This window comes from Plecotus auritus (assembly GCF_963455305.1).
Source record: "Plecotus auritus genome assembly, chromosome: 6".
Classification (NCBI taxonomy): Eukaryota; Metazoa; Chordata; class Mammalia; order Chiroptera; family Vespertilionidae; genus Plecotus; species Plecotus auritus.
Window position 1 is genome coordinate 140,410,971 of NC_137773.1, and position 16,289 is coordinate 140,427,259.

General features: G+C 50.0%; 1 protein-coding gene across 8 annotated transcripts; it reads left to right on the top strand.

Moving 5' to 3' along the window:
• The first annotated feature begins 234 nt into the window (after positions 1-234).
• On the top strand, positions 235-16,031 carry BRPF1 (bromodomain and PHD finger containing 1). 8 transcript variants are annotated; one of them, XM_080671717.1, is made up of 14 exons: positions 235-619; positions 2,462-3,070; positions 6,630-7,589; positions 8,333-8,495; positions 8,979-9,110; positions 9,499-9,645; positions 10,426-10,735; positions 11,262-11,582; positions 11,906-12,190; positions 12,683-12,830; positions 13,403-13,539; positions 13,642-13,760; positions 14,095-14,249; positions 15,171-16,031. In XM_080671717.1, the coding sequence occupies exons 2-14, from the start codon at positions 2,472-2,474 to the stop codon at positions 15,352-15,354; spliced, it is 3,660 nt and encodes a 1,219-aa protein (XP_080527843.1). In that variant the 5' UTR covers positions 235-619; positions 2,462-2,471; the 3' UTR covers positions 15,355-16,031. The 8 variants fall into 8 exon arrangements, with proteins under 8 accessions (XP_080527843.1, XP_080527844.1, XP_080527845.1 ...); XM_080671718.1 differs by having other exon boundaries at positions 238-619; positions 9,499-9,627; positions 11,259-11,582; positions 15,171-16,029; XM_080671719.1 differs by having other exon boundaries at positions 481-619; positions 9,499-9,627.
• The last annotated feature ends 258 nt before the right edge of the window (positions 16,032-16,289 follow it).

Below are 16,289 nucleotides of genomic sequence, written 5' to 3' on the forward strand. Positions count from 1 at the left end.
ATGTTCGGGGCCGCAGATTCGCCACACATGGCCCGACCACTCCGGATCCTGGGTACCGCGACTTCAGTCTCCATAAACTCAACTCTAAGATGGAGGTGCTAGAGAAGCCCTGTGGGATGTTCAGGGGGCCCTTACGATTTCCAGAGAATGGTCTCTGGAGCCTCGGTTGGCGGGAGGGGATTTGTGGCGAAAGTGCAGTTCGGCAGCGCCGCGGCACTACGTTTACCCTGCGCAGACGCCGTCGCCGCCGCTGCTGCCGCCGCCGCTGTCCCTGCCTTTGCCGCCACCGTCTCTGCTGCCGCCGTCCCCGCGCTGCCTCCGGGAGCCTCCATTGTTCCAGCGGCGCCGGGTCCCGAGACCGGGCAATTTAGGGGCTCTCGAAACAGGAGACAGCCGACAGAGTTGAGACACCGGGGCTCCGGCGGAACCAGGAGCGGCGGGGGTCAGCGCGGGAATCCCGGGGAGCCGGGGCCAGAGCGTGGGACGGCAAGGGGCCGGGGTGGCGAGGTCTGAAGTCTCCGGAATTGAGGCTCTCCCTCCTCGGCCCGTCTTTCCCCGCCAAGTGGGGTCGGAGCCCCGGCGGGCGGCCCCGGCGATGAGCCCGGACTCGAGGTGGCCGGTGAGTGCGGGCCTGGGACCAGGGCGAGAGTGGCTAGCGGGGAAGGAGTTGAGTACTTTTGTGGGGCGCGCACTGAGCAGTCCTGCCCAGGTGCCCCTCGGGCCGCTCCAGCCCCCACCAGGCGGAAGGACTGACAGTGCCTTCGCTCCCAGCAGGAATCCCGGGCAACAGTGTATCCTTCGTGGCTACCAGGGTCAACTTCAGGAGGGAGCTTTGTTTAACTTGTTACACTTCGAAAAAAGAGAAACCTCGCCTCATCCGGGAGAGGGCTGCGGCACCGCCTGGGCAGGGCCTGATCCCTTCGGCTCCCGCCCCCAACTTCCTCCAGCCCCCTGAGTTACGCTGCCACCCCCTTGGGCCCACAGCCTTTCAGATCTAAGTTTTTGGCTCCCTCCCCTATACCTCTGCCACTGAGTCCCAGGGGGACATCTGCCCGGGTGCTACTTCGGAAGCTGGGGAGCCAGTGTAGCAGAGCTGCAGTGTTCACCAGGGACCCATCATTGAAAGAGGAGAGCTTATTTGTGCTTCTGATTGGTCTGTGTTTAAGGACAGAAGTAGGTAGGAAGTAGAAGGGAGCTGGAGTTTTACTGACGTGGAATTTGGGTGCTTTGACAAAGAGAGGCTGAAGCAGCCCACTTGCTTGGTTAAGTTGCAGGAGAATAGAGGCCTAGAGGGGTCCTTGTTTGTCAGGGAGCTTAGGGTGGCACTGCCTGGAATGGTGCCAAGCCCCTAGCTGAATTGTTAAACTCAACTAAGCCTGGAGAAACTGGGGCAGTCTCTGACTAAGCTGGGCTTCCTGGGGGCTGGTGCCATCTGCTGTCTCCATTCACCCAGGAACACTGGAGAGGATAATGGGAGGGCCCTGAGGACCAGCATGGAGTTGAGTGTGCCTGAATTGTCTTGTTCCTGTTTATAACCTTAGGACTTGGTACCACTGCCAGGGCCAGGACATAGACTTCCCCTAAAGACCTCAGAAATGAGCTAATTCTTTCTATAATCCAGTGATTCAGCTGGATACCAGGACTAAATCATTGCTACCTATTCAAGTTACTACATGGGCTAACACTAGCCTTCATCCATCTCTCTCAGCTCTAAATCTGCTGATCCCTCATTCCTCTATTCATTCAACAAGTTATTCATTCATTTGCCAAAAACTGAATGTCCACTGCATTCCAAGTACTGGGAATATAGAGGTGGGTAGGCTCTGGTGTCTGCAGTGCATAGCTCCCAGTGGGAGGAGACAAAGAGGTGAAAATGGAATGCTATGAAAGCACAGTTCCCCATAGGAGAGACAAAGAAGGCATAACAGAAGTGACATTTAATGTGGGTTTTGAAGAGTGAGTAGGAGCTCACCAATCAGAAAGAATGGAAGGCATTCCAATAGAGGTCATCTTGCAGGAATGAGAGGTTATAACTTTCAGGAAATGGCAAGTTGCCTTGGATAGACAGACACAGATGCAACTGGTGAAGAGAAGAGTCTGGAAAGGAGGACTAGGGCCAGACAATGAAAGGAGCACTTGAATGTCAACATAGGGGATTTGGATATTATCCTGAAGTAGGGAGCATCAGAAAGCTTTTAATCATAGATTGAAATGACTGTTGCTACTTGGTAAAGACATCACTCTGGCCACATTATGCAATATTAGGCTAGAAGAGTTGAGGCATAGGGCAGAATAACCAGGCAAGAGGTGATGAAGCCCATACTGTGGCCATGATGTGGAGAAGATGGTATTTGCATATGCTGTAGAGGTGGGCTGGCCAGGATCCTTGAAGAAAGGGAGGGCTGGAGGGAGTGGTCATAAACTCTTCCCAGGCCTATGCTAACTAATCTGTAAATTCTAGATGTGACAGCATGGGGGTGGACTTTGACGTGAAGACTTTCTGCCACAACTTGCGGGCGACTAAGCCACCATATGAGTGCCCCGTGGAGACTTGCCGCAAGGTCTACAAGAGTTACAGTGGTATTGAGTACCACTTGTACCATTATGACCACGACAACCCCCCACCCCCGCAGCAGACTCCTCTCCGTAAGCACAAGAAGAAGGGGCGCCAGTCACGCCCAGCCAACAAGCAGTCACCCAGCCCCTCAGAGGTATCCCAGTCACCCAGCCGTGAGGTGATGAGCTATGCACAGGCCCAGCGCATGGTAGAAGTAGACCTGCACGGCCGCGTCCATCGCATCAGCATCTTTGACAACCTGGATGTGGTGTCAGAGGATGATGAGGCCCCCGAGGAGGCCCCTGAGAATGGCAGCAATAAAGAGAACACTGAGACGCCAGCTGTGACTCCCAAGTCAGGCAAGCATAAGAACAAAGAGAAGCGCAAGGATTCCAACCATCACCACCACCATAATGCTTCTGCCAGCACCACTCCCAAGCTGCCAGAGGTTGTGTACCGGGAGCTGGAGCAGGACACCCCTGATGCCCCACCCCGGCCAACTTCCTATTACCGGTAAGGCCACCTAACTCTGGAACACTGATCAAGCAGGGCTCAGGAGCCAGAGAGCGGTGACAGGCAGCAGATAGGAGAGTAATAGGGATAAAGGATAGCAGGAGCACCCTATTAGGGCAGTAAGAGGAACAGTACCCCAACTAATGATGGTGGCACTTACTATAACGACTCCTTCATGTTATTCTCATAACCCACTTAGGTAGGTATTGTTCTCATTCCACAGATGAGGAAACTACAGAAAGGGGGCCAGACTTACCGAAAGTCAAAGGCCAGTAGGTAGCTGAACCCGTATTCAAACCCAGGTTCTACTGACTGCAAAGCTGCACTATTTCCACTGTATCAGAGGATCCCTTCTCTGGTTCCTGACTCTGCACTCCCTCACTGTGTGACCTTGGGAAAGGCATCTGGCTGTGGTGTTCTAGTGACCCCATCTGTAGAGCCGGTTTAATGTTCCTCTGCCGGCTTAAAGGTAGAAGACTGGGGACACTGATTTCATACGGTCCTAAAAGCAGTTTGTAAATCTGCAGGGATAATTTTCCCATTATCTGTTCTGTTATTGTCACCCGTCCTTTAGCATGCCTAAGCAGTGTTTCCATCAACTATATTTGGTAATCCTCCAATGGCCTTTTTATTTATCTCATTTAATTGTTTTTTGGTACCCCACTTCCTTCCAGAAGTTAGTCACGGTGGCTCTCTCTTTTTTTTCTTTTCCCACAGTGGCTCTTAATAAAGTCACAGGCATAGGCTAAATTCCTTGAACATGGGGTAAAAATGAAGGGGTGGGGCAATGTGGTCATAAAATTATATACAGAAAGCCTAGCTGAAGGATGGTACAAAAACCAAGTGTAAAAGTTACCTCTGAGAGTTTAGGCATCCAAGGCAAATAGGTCATTCTGATGAGTTAGTCAAGGAGCAATCTTTGGTGTCAACTAATCAGAAGGCTTGATCTCTGAGAAGGACTTATAAAGGTTTTTATATGAAAAGTTTTTACCAAAAGTGCCATCCATATGATGATATACTAATGTCATAAAAAGCAAATCTCATAAAAGCAAATCTGTGGGAACCCAAGTAATTTGGCTCAATGTGTCACTTTTTTCTCTTGCCTGTTCACGTGTTACCCAGTCTCCTTCCTTCCTTCCATTCTTCCATCTATTCAGCCCAGCTTCACCTCCTTCTGACTTTACACTATCTCTTTTCTGTTAGACTCTCATGTCCACCCCCAACACAGAAGCCCCTCAGGGCCTGCCCTCCCTTCTAATGGCTCCCTCCTAATGGTGCTCTTTGCTCTGATAGGCAGCTTAGCCCAGCTCATTCTGCTCCTTTTCTTCCTCCCTCCACTCAGATTCACTCTTTCCTCCTGGGGATCAGGTCTGTTCTCTATCAGTTAGAGGTATGTTGCATGTAATTTATTACTGTTGTTAGCAAAACTGCCCTAGTTTGGGAAATTATTTGCTTTCTATGTAAATTTGAGAAGATTTGAGATCATCTCTCTAATAACACCTCTTGCTCTCGCTTGCATCTGAGTGCTTTCTTGAGGGGGAGTGGGAGGGCGGAGTGTCAGCTGGTGAGCCAGGAATTCTACATGACATGCAACCTACCTTATCTGTGCTGTAGCCTGTAATATGGGTGTACTGTGGAAGCGTGCTATGCACCATCAGGTAATGTTTTGGCAGAGAAAAGTTTTGGAGCTGATTACAAGGTCTGGAAGGGGCCATATGATTCACACTAGCTCTGAGCCACACCCTTTTTCAAGGATGAGGGCATTGTAGTCACCTTTGGGAAGAGGTAAAGGGCTAAGGAATAAGCTGCTTCCTATAGACATAGCATTTTAGTCTCTCTCTTCCCTTCCACCCCCAAAATACCTTTCAAATGACCAACACTGGGAACTTGTTTCTGTGTGGTAAATCAAACATGGTTCTTGCCTCTATCCTATAGAAGAGTTCAACACATAAACAGCTATAATCCAAGGCAAGGTGGTTAGTCAGAGTTATACAAAAGCTAATGATAAACCTAACATTTATTGAGTACTTATTGCATGCCAGGTACTGTTCCTAAGTACTTTACTTGTATCACTTAATGCTTACAATAGCTATATGAAATAAGTTCATATTAGCATCACCACTTTAAGATGAGGAAACCTAGGCCCAGGGAGGCTAGCTCACTTGCCTAGTATCATATAAAGCATGGCTCCGAGCCCAGCCGGCATGGCTCGGTGATTGAGTGTCGACCTATGAACCAGGACGTCACAGTTCGATTCCTGGTCAGGGCACATGCCCAGATTGATTCCCAGTGGGGGTTATGCAGGAGGCAGCCGATCAGTGCTTCTTCTCTCATCACTGATGTTTCTATCTCTCTCTCCCTCTCTGAAATCAATAAAAATACATTTTTTTTTTAAATAAAGCATGGCTCCAGAGCCTATGTTTGCCTGACCTGCTCTAGCACCAGAGCCCCATTTCCCTTGTGGAGAGAAGAGGTGCAGCTTGCTATGTGCTACTTGATTTAGCCCATTTACTTTTGTAATTCCATTTAATCCTGATAGCATCTTTGGGAGTATTATTATCTTAATTCTATCTTCAATAAAACAGGTTCAGAAAAGAGCAGTGATGCCCTGAAGGTCACAAAGTAGCAGAGCCAGATTTTTATTTTTATTTTTTTCAGAGCCAGGATTTAAATTTAGGTTTGTTAGAAGCCAAAGCCCCATTCATCCTATTGTAGCTCCCTATAGTTTTACAATACTAGAGTCCAGGTGATCCAAAGCATGGTAAGGGCGTGGGGAGTCCAGTAAGTGCCCCAGGGTGGAGTCTGAATCCTAGCTTTGACACTTCCTGGTTTTGTGACCTTTCTGTGTTGGGCAATTAATTAACTTCTCAAAGCTTGAATTTCCTCATCTGCAAAATGAGGGCAGTAAGAACATTGACTCTATGGCTGTGGTGAAAATAAATGTGGTAACTTAGCACAATGCCTGGCTCATAGTACATCTTAACTATTCTGATTGTTATCTCCCAATGCTATCCAGAGAACAAAGACAGTATCTATAGTTTGAGGGAGCCCTGGTGCTGGCAACAGCTGACAAGACCCACAGCTGCTCCATTCAGGACACTGCCAGCTGGTGCTAAAACAACTTACATATAATTTGCAAGTGACACCTGAGGAACTTCCTTCCACTGACACTTTGTACCATCATCCAGATGGGTCCTAGCTGCCCCATTTTCCTCCCTTTAGGAATCTGGTTGAGCCTCTGCACCCCAAGGGAGGCTGTTTAGCAGGTAGGACATGAGGTTTAAAGTTGGCAGACCTAATGCCACTTCCCAGCTCTACCGCTTTCTCACAAGAGAGCTAGGGCAGGTACAGTAACCTCCTCAAAACTATGCTTCCTTTTCTGCAAAACAGGAATGATTATAGGACCTAGAGTACTTGGGGTTAAGGTAAGGATGGAATGAGACAACATATGTAAAGGTACAGGCCTGGCTTAGAGTGAATACTTGGCAAATGTAACACACTGTCTTTAATGGAGGAAAATCTCAACCATATGATGCTGAGCTGCCTGTGTGCACTGCAGGTACATTGAAAAGTCAGCAGAGGAGCTGGATGAGGAGGTAGAGTATGACATGGATGAAGAGGACTACATCTGGCTGGATATCATGAATGAACGACGGAAGACGGAGGGTGTGAGTCCCATCCCGCAGGAGATCTTTGAGTACTTAATGGACCGGCTGGAGAAGGAGTCCTACTTTGAGAGCCACAATAAAGGCGACCCCAATGCACTAGTGGATGAGGATGCTGTGTGCTGTATCTGCAATGATGGTGAATGCCAGAACAGCAATGTTATCCTCTTTTGTGACATGTGCAACCTGGCTGTGCACCAGGAGTGCTATGGTGTCCCCTATATCCCTGAGGGCCAGTGGCTGTGCCGCCGCTGTCTACAATCACCCTCACGTGCTGTGGACTGTGCCCTGTGCCCCAATAAGGGTGGTGCCTTTAAGCAGACAGATGATGGGCGCTGGGCCCATGTGGTGTGTGCCCTGTGGATCCCTGAGGTCTGCTTTGCCAACACAGTCTTCCTGGAGCCTATCGACAGCATCGAGCACATCCCACCGGCTCGCTGGAAGCTCACCTGCTACATTTGCAAACAGCGGGGCTCAGGGGCCTGCATTCAGTGCCACAAAGCCAACTGCTACACAGCCTTCCACGTGACATGTGCCCAGCAGGCCGGCCTTTACATGAAGATGGAGCCTGTGCGGGAGACAGGTGCCAACGGCACCTCCTTCAGTGTCCGTAAAACAGCCTACTGTGACATCCATACACCCCCAGGTTCAGCTCGCCGGCTGCCTGCCCTGTCCCACAGTGAGGGTGAGGAGGAAGAGGATGAGGAGGAGGATGAGGGTAAGAGTTGGAGTTCAGAGAAGGTCAAGAAGGCCAAGGCCAAGTCCCGGATCAAGATGAAGAAGGCACGAAAGATCCTGGCAGAGAAGAGGGCAGCAGCACCTGTGGTGTCAGTGCCCTGCATTCCACCACACAGGTATGTGGGGAGCAGTGGACAGGTTGGTGAGGGAAGAACAAACCCTCCTGGAGACTGATAGCCCCCTGAGTGAAGTGACAGGGTTGGGTTATCTTCCTATCAGGAGCTATGTAGAAGTTTAAGAAAAAAATCCAAAAGAGATTAGCTATAGCAAGTCACCTGGCTCTTACATTAGGAGCCAGAAACTTCCAAGTTTTATCTGGCAGACCTAACATATATTTTAAACTGCCCTTCACTTTGATGGTGTGGTTTAAGTTAGGAAGAAAGAGGATGTAATAGCTACCAGCCACAGAAGAAGAAATAGTCTGACTCTGAAAGGAGAACTGGATTGCAAAAGGGGGAGCAAAATGCTTAAGGAGTCACAAAGTAATTACTGCCACTGTGAATTCAAATGAGGGCTATGATCAGTTATTTTTAACTCTTATTTTACCTAGTCAATTTCCTATACTGTACCTTGTAACGCTCAGTGTGAGTTGGGTATCCCAGGGTCAAATAGAGCAATCTTAGGAGTCAAACTCCCTGACCCCCTGGGGAACAGGGCAGGGTTAGGGATCTGGATTAGTGCTGGGAGCTTGTCTTCCTGCCTGCTGAGGTGCCATTGGTGGCACTGTTTGCTCTTTGCCTTACACCCGATGTCACAAACTTTTTGACAGTAGTCTTATTCCCTTTCAACCCCATTTAGGAACTCTCACTAGTTAGAGACCCTTGTTTTACATAAGAAAATTTGTTATCTTGCTTCCCAGGCTCAGTAAAATTACCAACCGCCTAACAATCCAAAGGAAGAGCCAGTTCATGCAGAGGCTGCACAGCTACTGGACACTGAAGCGGCAGTCACGGAATGGGGTCCCGCTGTTACGTCGCCTGCAGACACACTTGCAGTCTCAGAGGAACTGTGACCAAGTTGGGGTACTGTGTCATATTCCCTGTGGGCTCTGGGAACTAAGACCAGGGGATAAGGATCAAGATTTGTAACTAGCATCCAGTGTCTGAGAGCTTAGACTGTTCCCTTTTTTAAGCTAGCCTTCAAACCATGCTCAGGAAGAAATTTTTTTTCTTACGTGGGGGAGGTGTAGAGAGGAGAGGAGGAGGGAATGGCAGGGCATGCTTCCTGGAGGGAGAACCAAGAAGAAATTTTTACAAATTATCCACTTGTAGAAGGGTACTGTTCCTATGTGTTTATTCATTTACTCAACAAGTGTATACCAAGCATTGGCACAGGGGACACCTAGGTTGAGGAGCTCCCACTTAAGCTGGCACACCTGCCAGTAAGTTCCTGTGCCCCCTCCTTTGGCTTTACCTGCCCTTAGCCCCAGTTTTCTGGGCTATCCTCTCTTCTGCCCTTTCCTCTGACTCCCTCATCATCTTCTGACGCCCTTTTTGCTTCTACAGAGAGATTCTGAGGATAAGAACTGGGCCCTCAAAGAACAGCTCAAGTCCTGGCAGCGGCTCCGGCATGACCTAGAGAGAGCTCGGCTGCTGGTAGAGCTGATTCGCAAGCGGGAGAAACTCAAAAGGGAGACGGTGAGTGCTCCTGGGCCAGCTCTATTTTACAGAAAACATATCTGGGAGAAGAAAAAGCATGTGTTGTCTAGCCAGCAAGTAATAGGGTTGATGCTCAGTGTGCTCTCGGGCTCACCAGAAACAGAATGTCAGAGGAGAGAATGAATGGAACTTTTAATTATGTGATACAGGTAGCTAGTGCTGTAAGTTAAATCAAGGAAGAGAAAGGCCAGAGTAGTTGGGGAGTTTCACTGGGTGGGGCCTTGTAGAACATAGACCTGAGTGAGTACACCCAGCTGTTGGGGGTGGGAAGGAAGGTGAATTCCCAAACCAGCTTCGACCATCTCCTCAGACCTCTCTGCCAAGGGACTGGCCTGGGCCTGGCTGATTGGGCCTTTATGTGTGTCAGATCAAGGTCCAGCAGATCGCCATGGAGATGCAGCTGACCCCTTTTCTCATCCTCCTTCGCAAAACCTTGGAGCAGCTCCAAGAGAAGGACACGGGCAACATCTTCAGCGAGCCGGTCCCTCTGTCTGAGGTAACCGAATTGGACGAAGTAAGAATCCCTTCCCCTCACTCCACCTTCTTTCTGTTCCTCTCCCAGTTGGACCCCTGCTGCAGGTCTGGGCCAGGGACTAGAAGGGGACCTTGAAGAGAGGGGCTGGTGGCTCTGGGGCTCCAGGATGAACTGGAGCCACATGCATCACCTGGACTCTGTCTTGTCCCTGTCATACCCCAAGTGCCCAGAATGGGAGGCAATCTGCACTCCCTCCCCAGAGGCAAGGACTGAGTCTGCCAAATGAATAATCGCAAGGCAGGAAGACACTTTCCGGGTGCTGACCCCTAGAACGGAGTCTTTAGAAGGCTCAGCACCTAAAGAACCAGCTCTGAAGCCCTAGGTCCTGACTGGCAGACTCTTCTCTCTAAAAGGTATAAAATGAGAGGCCTAAGGCAGCAGCCTCCTTATAAGTCTTAATGATAAGCAAAAAAGAGCTATAGGAATGCAAGGTGGTATTATTTCCAGAGGACTCCCCTAGCTATTTTCTTGTTGAAGCCTCATACGGCTCTAGGAGGTGGATTTTGGCAGTAATTTTATCACTTGTCCAGGCCAGGAAAAGAAGGCCCAGAGAGGTTAAGAGACTTGCCAAGATCACACAGCTTGTGACTGGTAAAGTCAAGACTGAATCCAGTTCTCTTTTCCCCTGAGCTATATGCCTACCTCTAACTGTGGTGGGAGGAGGTTACGGATGCATTTCAAGGGGTAGTATTAGGGGCAGGGGTTCAGGGGGAATGAGAAGCATATCTCCACTTAGCTACACCTACCCTGTTCTCCCAGGTACCTGACTACCTAGACCACATCAAAAAGCCCATGGATTTTTTCACCATGAAGCAGAACTTGGAGGCTTACCGCTACCTGAACTTTGATGATTTTGAGGAGGACTTCAACCTCATCGTCAGCAACTGCCTCAAGTATAACGCCAAGGACACCATCTTCTACCGGGCAGCGGTGCGGCTCCGTGAGCAGGGTGGTGCTGTGCTCCGCCAGGCCCGGCGCCAGGCAGAAAAAATGGGCATTGACTTTGAGACGGGCATGCATATCCCCCACAACCTGGCTGGAGATGAGGCTCCACACCACACTGAAGATGGTGGGTGATGAGTCACACACACATAGAGGCCAATGCTAGGGATGAACAGCTTTCCAAAAGTCCCCTCCTGGGAGCAGGCAGTGTAGGCAGGAAGCAGTTAGGCTGAGCAGTGACAAGCTATCCCCAAGATGCCAGATGGATGAATGGATAGCAATGCCTGTCAGTTCACATCTTGGTTCTGCTATTTTATGGCTGGTCCTGGCGAGCAGCTGAGGGGAGAAGGGTTTCTTTTTCTTTTCTTTTTTATTAATATATTTTTATTGATTTCAGAGAGAAAGAGAGGTAGAGAGAGATAGAAACATCAATGATGAGAGAATCATTGATCGGCTGCCTCCTGCACACCCCACACTGGGGACTGAGCCCGCAACCGGGCATGTGCCCTGACCAGGAATCAAAACGTGACCTGGTTCAACCATCTAGCGACACCGACCAGGCAAGAGTGGGTTTCTCACTGCCTGTCCAGATTTAAGGGGTCCAAAGAGCTGCCCTGAATCTGACCTTTACCCCCTATCCCCACTCCTAGCAGCAGAGGAGGAGCGGCTGGTCCTGCTGGAGAACCAGAAGCACCTGCCAGTGGAGGAGCAGCTGAAGTTGTTGCTGGAACGGTTGGATGAAGTGAATTCCAGCAAGCAGAGTGTAGGCCGCTCACGGCGCGCAAAGATGATCAAGAAAGAGATGACAGCGCTTCGGCGGAAGCTTGCCCACCAGCGGGAAACTGGAAGGGATGGGCCTGAGCGCCATGGCCCTTCCAGCCGGGGCAGCCTGACACCCCACCCAGCAGCCTGTGACAAGGATGGGCAGACAGACAGTGCCGCTGAGGAGAGCAGCAGCCAGGAGACAAGCAAAGGTCTGAACCCCATAACAAGGTGGACCCCAAAGCAAATTAGACTTTGACTCTGCAGCACACACTCAGCCCCTGCCATCCCCAAGGCAGAGGTCTTTCCGGCACAGCTAGTTGTACTTTCTCCCTCATTCCCAATCAGGGGCCTCTTAGCTGCATCTCTGGCTATTTGTATAAGAGACACTGTTCCCAATTCCATGACCCTGAAATCATCTCCCCAACAATAGCTGGAGTATTGGACTTATACACCCAGGGCATACCCTGGATGACATCTACCCTTCCCACATCAGGCCCCTCACCAACTTTCCTTCTCTCTTTCTCTGCTCCAGGCCTGGGTCCCAACATGTCCTCAACCCCCGCACATGAGGTGGGCAGGAGAACCTCAGTTCTGTTCTCCAAAAAGAACCCGAAGACAGCTGGACCGCCCAAGAGGCCGGGCCGGCCCCCCAAAAACCGGGAGAGCCAGATGACCCCCAGCCACGGAGGCAGTCCTGTGGGGCCCCCTCAGCTTCCCATCATGGGCTCCCTGCGTCAGCGCAAGCGGGGTAGGAGCCCCCGGCCCAGTTCGAGCTCAGACAGCGACAGTGATAAATCCACAGAAGACCCCCCAATGGGTGAGCCTCACCACCCAGTCCCCAAAGAGAGCAAAGCTACCATCTTTCCCAACATAACTTCCACCTATCCCTTCATTTTCCCATAATATCTCAGAGCTAGAAGGGCCCTTAGGAATCATTTAATTCAATCCCCTCATTTTACAGACTGGGAAACTGAAACCCAAAGACACTGATCCAGCTAGATTCCCATCCAGGCCCCCCCTCCATTGTATCACTTCACCTTTTCTCTTCTCATCCTCCTTGGTGATCTCCTGCCCGTTAAGCCATTTGTGTCCTAAAGTCTATAACTGCCAAGGGAAGTGTAAGGGGTGGGGCAGGGCTGTGGCCATCTGTGGTGGACACCACCCAGAGCTAGCTCTGCTGGCCAAGGTTGGAGGAATATTCCAGCACAGAAAGGGAAGCCAGGCTCTAAGTACCTCTTACCCCCATGCCATCTCTGATCTACATCTTCCTGACCGATTCCTTCCCTCCTCCCCTTCCCCCCCAACCAAGACTTACCAGCCAATGGCTTCAGCAGTGGAAACCAGCCAGTCAAGAAGAGTTTCTTGGTATATCGTAATGACTGCAGCCTTCCCCGGAGCAGCTCAGACTCTGAGTCCAGCAGCAGTAGCAGCAGCAGTGCTGCCTCAGATCGGACCAGGTACCGGCCCTCCAGATCAAGGCCTGCCTCTGGGATGCCCTTCTGGGTTTCCCTATGGGAAGTGGGGTGTCAGTCATCTCAGCCTAGATTAAGATGGCTCAAATCCAAGGTTCTCTGCAAATAAATGGAATAGATGAGAATATCACCATAATGGAATGGAAGGAACCATACTGGGTTCAGCTGACGTTTTAGAGTAGAGGGCATAAACACTTGCTTTGTGGCCTGGATTGGCCTACAGACATATTTTGTTTGGCCAGCATAGTGTGTTTTTAAAAACGGAATTCAGAAGTACCACATAAAATTCCCATTTCTGTGTTCTTTTTAAAAATTAGGTCTGGCAAATCTGGCCAGTATTGCTTTTAGACGGGGTATATATTCATCACCACCACTGCTAAACCCAGCCCATATCAGTCAAATCACTGCCAAGCCACTGAGAGCATTTGGATTTGAAAATCTTTAAGTAACTTCTGCTTTCCAAAAGTCTTAGACGCTGGGGGCTTAAAGAAGAAAGGACACCCAGCATGCCATTCTCCACTCTTCTTTGAGCTGAGCTCCCCTTGTTTTGTCTACAGCACAACACCCTCAAAACAAGGCAGGGGCAAGCCCTCCTTCTCTCGGGGCACATTCCCAGAGGACAGCAGTGAAGATACCTCAGGCACTGAGAATGAGGCCTACTCCGTGGGTACTGGCCGCGGCGTGGGCCACAGCAGTAAGTACCCCCGCCCAAGGCCAGGGATGCTGGGGGCCCAGTGTCTGGGCCTTACCAGCCCCCTGTCTGCTGATCTGTCCCCTCTCTCCCATTCCTGTGAAGTGGTAAGGAAGAGTCTGGGCCGGGGATCTGGCTGGCTGTCAGAGGATGAGGACTCCCCGCTGGATGCTCTGGACCTGGTGTGGGCCAAATGCCGAGGGTATCCATCGTACCCAGCTCTGGTAGGCTTCTTTTTTTTGTCATATCCCTTGCCTGTCAACCCCAGAATGCAGACTCACAATTAGTAGACTTTTTCTACTCTCTGCTGAGCTGCAGAGTACAAGGGTCTTTGGCAGGTAGAGAGTTAGAGGTCTCTGATTAGTTTCTCCAGCTTTCCCTTTTCCTTCCCATGACCCCTTGGGCTCTGAAATAATTCAGCATAGGAAGAAGGTCAGCATTGCAATAGCATGATAACCTTTCCATGTCTCTACTTCAAAGGAATCTCAAAATTCTTAGGTAGAGGAAGCCTTGGGGAAGAGGGGACTAAACCAAACCAAGGTCTTATTATTCCTTCAGATTATTGATCCAAAGATGCCCCGGGAAGGTATGTTCCACCATGGAGTTCCCATTCCTGTGCCCCCACTAGAGGTGCTGAAACTTGGGGAGCAGATGACTCAGGAAGCCCGAGAGCATCTCTACCTCGTCCTCTTCTTTGACAACAAGCGAACCTGGTAAGAGAGGAGGGAAGCATGTGGTGACTCACAGCCACAAATACAACCCTGGAAATCGGGGCAGACTGCCAGGAAATTCCAGCAACAGACAGGCTGGGCTGTCACAAATCAGTGGGGGGAGGGACTTAGGTCTTTAAGAAAAAGGGTTGTGTTGACCACAAGTCTGAGCAACTGATTGGGCACAGCTGACAAACAGCTGTGACTAGAAAACAAAGAACCATCAGTGACTGTGACAAATATGGGAGTGGCTCTCCACCCAGATTGAGGTGACTTTTAGACTTAGTTTTCCCACCTCTGCCTCCATGGTGACAAGATTAGGATAAAGCAGGCATAAAGTCAGACTCTGAATCTCTCTTCTGTCTCGTTTACATATGTAATCTTTTTTTTTAAATATATTTTATTGATATTTTACAGAGAGGAAGGGAGAGGGATAGAGAGCTAGAAACATCGATGAGAGAGAAACATCCATCAGCTGCCTCCTGCACACCACCCACTGGGGATGTGCCCGCAACCAAGGTACATGCCCTTGACCGGAATCGAACCCAGGACCCTTTAGTCCGCAGGCCGACGCTCTATCCACTGAGCCAAACCGGTTTCGGCTACATATGTAATCTTTTTGTTAATTATATGCAGAGGATTTTTAATACCAGTAAAGTCTGCCTGGAGCCTATGGGACACGGTACTATTTCAGGTTAGGTCAGGGCTCCTCCTTTTTGCACCCATAAATACCCTGTGGTTACCCCTCAGTGTGAAAGTTGACTGGGCTCTTTTATCACTGTGAACAGTTATTTGAGGGCAGGGAATCCCAGTGCTCACCAGAGTCTCGTTCTCAGGACGTGTTTTTGAATGAATTGAGTGAGGAAGGCTGGTGCTTATTGCTCTCCCAGAGGTGACTTATTTGATCCTCACTTCATCTTGTAGGCAATGGCTGCCTAGGACTAAGCTGGTTCCTCTGGGTGTGAACCAGGACCTCGACAAGGAGAAGATGCTGGAGGGCCGCAAGTCTAACATCCGCAAATCAGTGCAGATTGCCTACCATAGGGCTCTGCAACACCGCAGCAAGGTCCAGGGCGAGCAGAGCAGCGAGACCAGTGATAGTGACTGATACTGCCCAGCACAGCCCAATCTACAGTGCCCTGCCACCTCTCTCCCCTTTGCTCACTGTCCTGGAGTGGCACCGGCCTCTGCACTGACTCATTCCTGGTCTTGGGGCCAGTCTCAGGGGAAGCTGGGTGGGGGAGGTCCCTCCTGCCCTGAGTGCAGCTGGACTGTACAGAACACTCCAAGGGCCCATGGTAGCTCTGTGCAAAGAGAGGGGAGGTCCCACAGGCCAGAAAGCTCCAGAGACCTCACAGCATTGTAGTGCAGGGTGGTGGGCCAAGGTTAGGACACTGCATAAAACAGGCCAGCCCATCACCTCTGCCTGCTCATGTCAGGAGAATCCATAACTGCCTAGTGGCCTGAGGCCTGTGCAGGTGATAAGGTGAACGGGCATCTGCCCTGCCTAACAGTGGGATTGATGTCTGTCCAGCCCGGAAGAGGGGCACTAGGTGACCCCCTCCCCTGCTTTTGTAAATACTGTAATTAGTGGAGAATTTAAATTATTCTCATTTGTAACTGCGTTTCCGGGTCGCGCCAGAGTCATTTGGTACTAAAAAGACTGGGGCCTGTCCCCTCTTCCCTTCTTCCCATAGATTTCCCCACCTTTCAAACTGGTTTGTATTTATTTCAAAAGAAGAAAATATATTGATTCTTAGAAAATAAATTCTGTTTGGAATTCTTGGTTCTTGCCTTCTGCCAGGGCAAAGGGAGTTTCTGTTCCCCAGGGATGGCAAATAATTGGGCCCAAGTGGTTGCTGGCTGCTCTGCATATTGCATTTGTAAGACAACAGCAAAGATAATATGACAGCTCTCATTTCTCATGCACTACTGAATGGCAGTACCTGTGTTAGCTCTTTTAGATAGTTTCATGTAATCCTTGCATTAATTATAGGAAAGATTAATAATAGGGTGGTTATTTCCACAAAGACATAGGGTTTG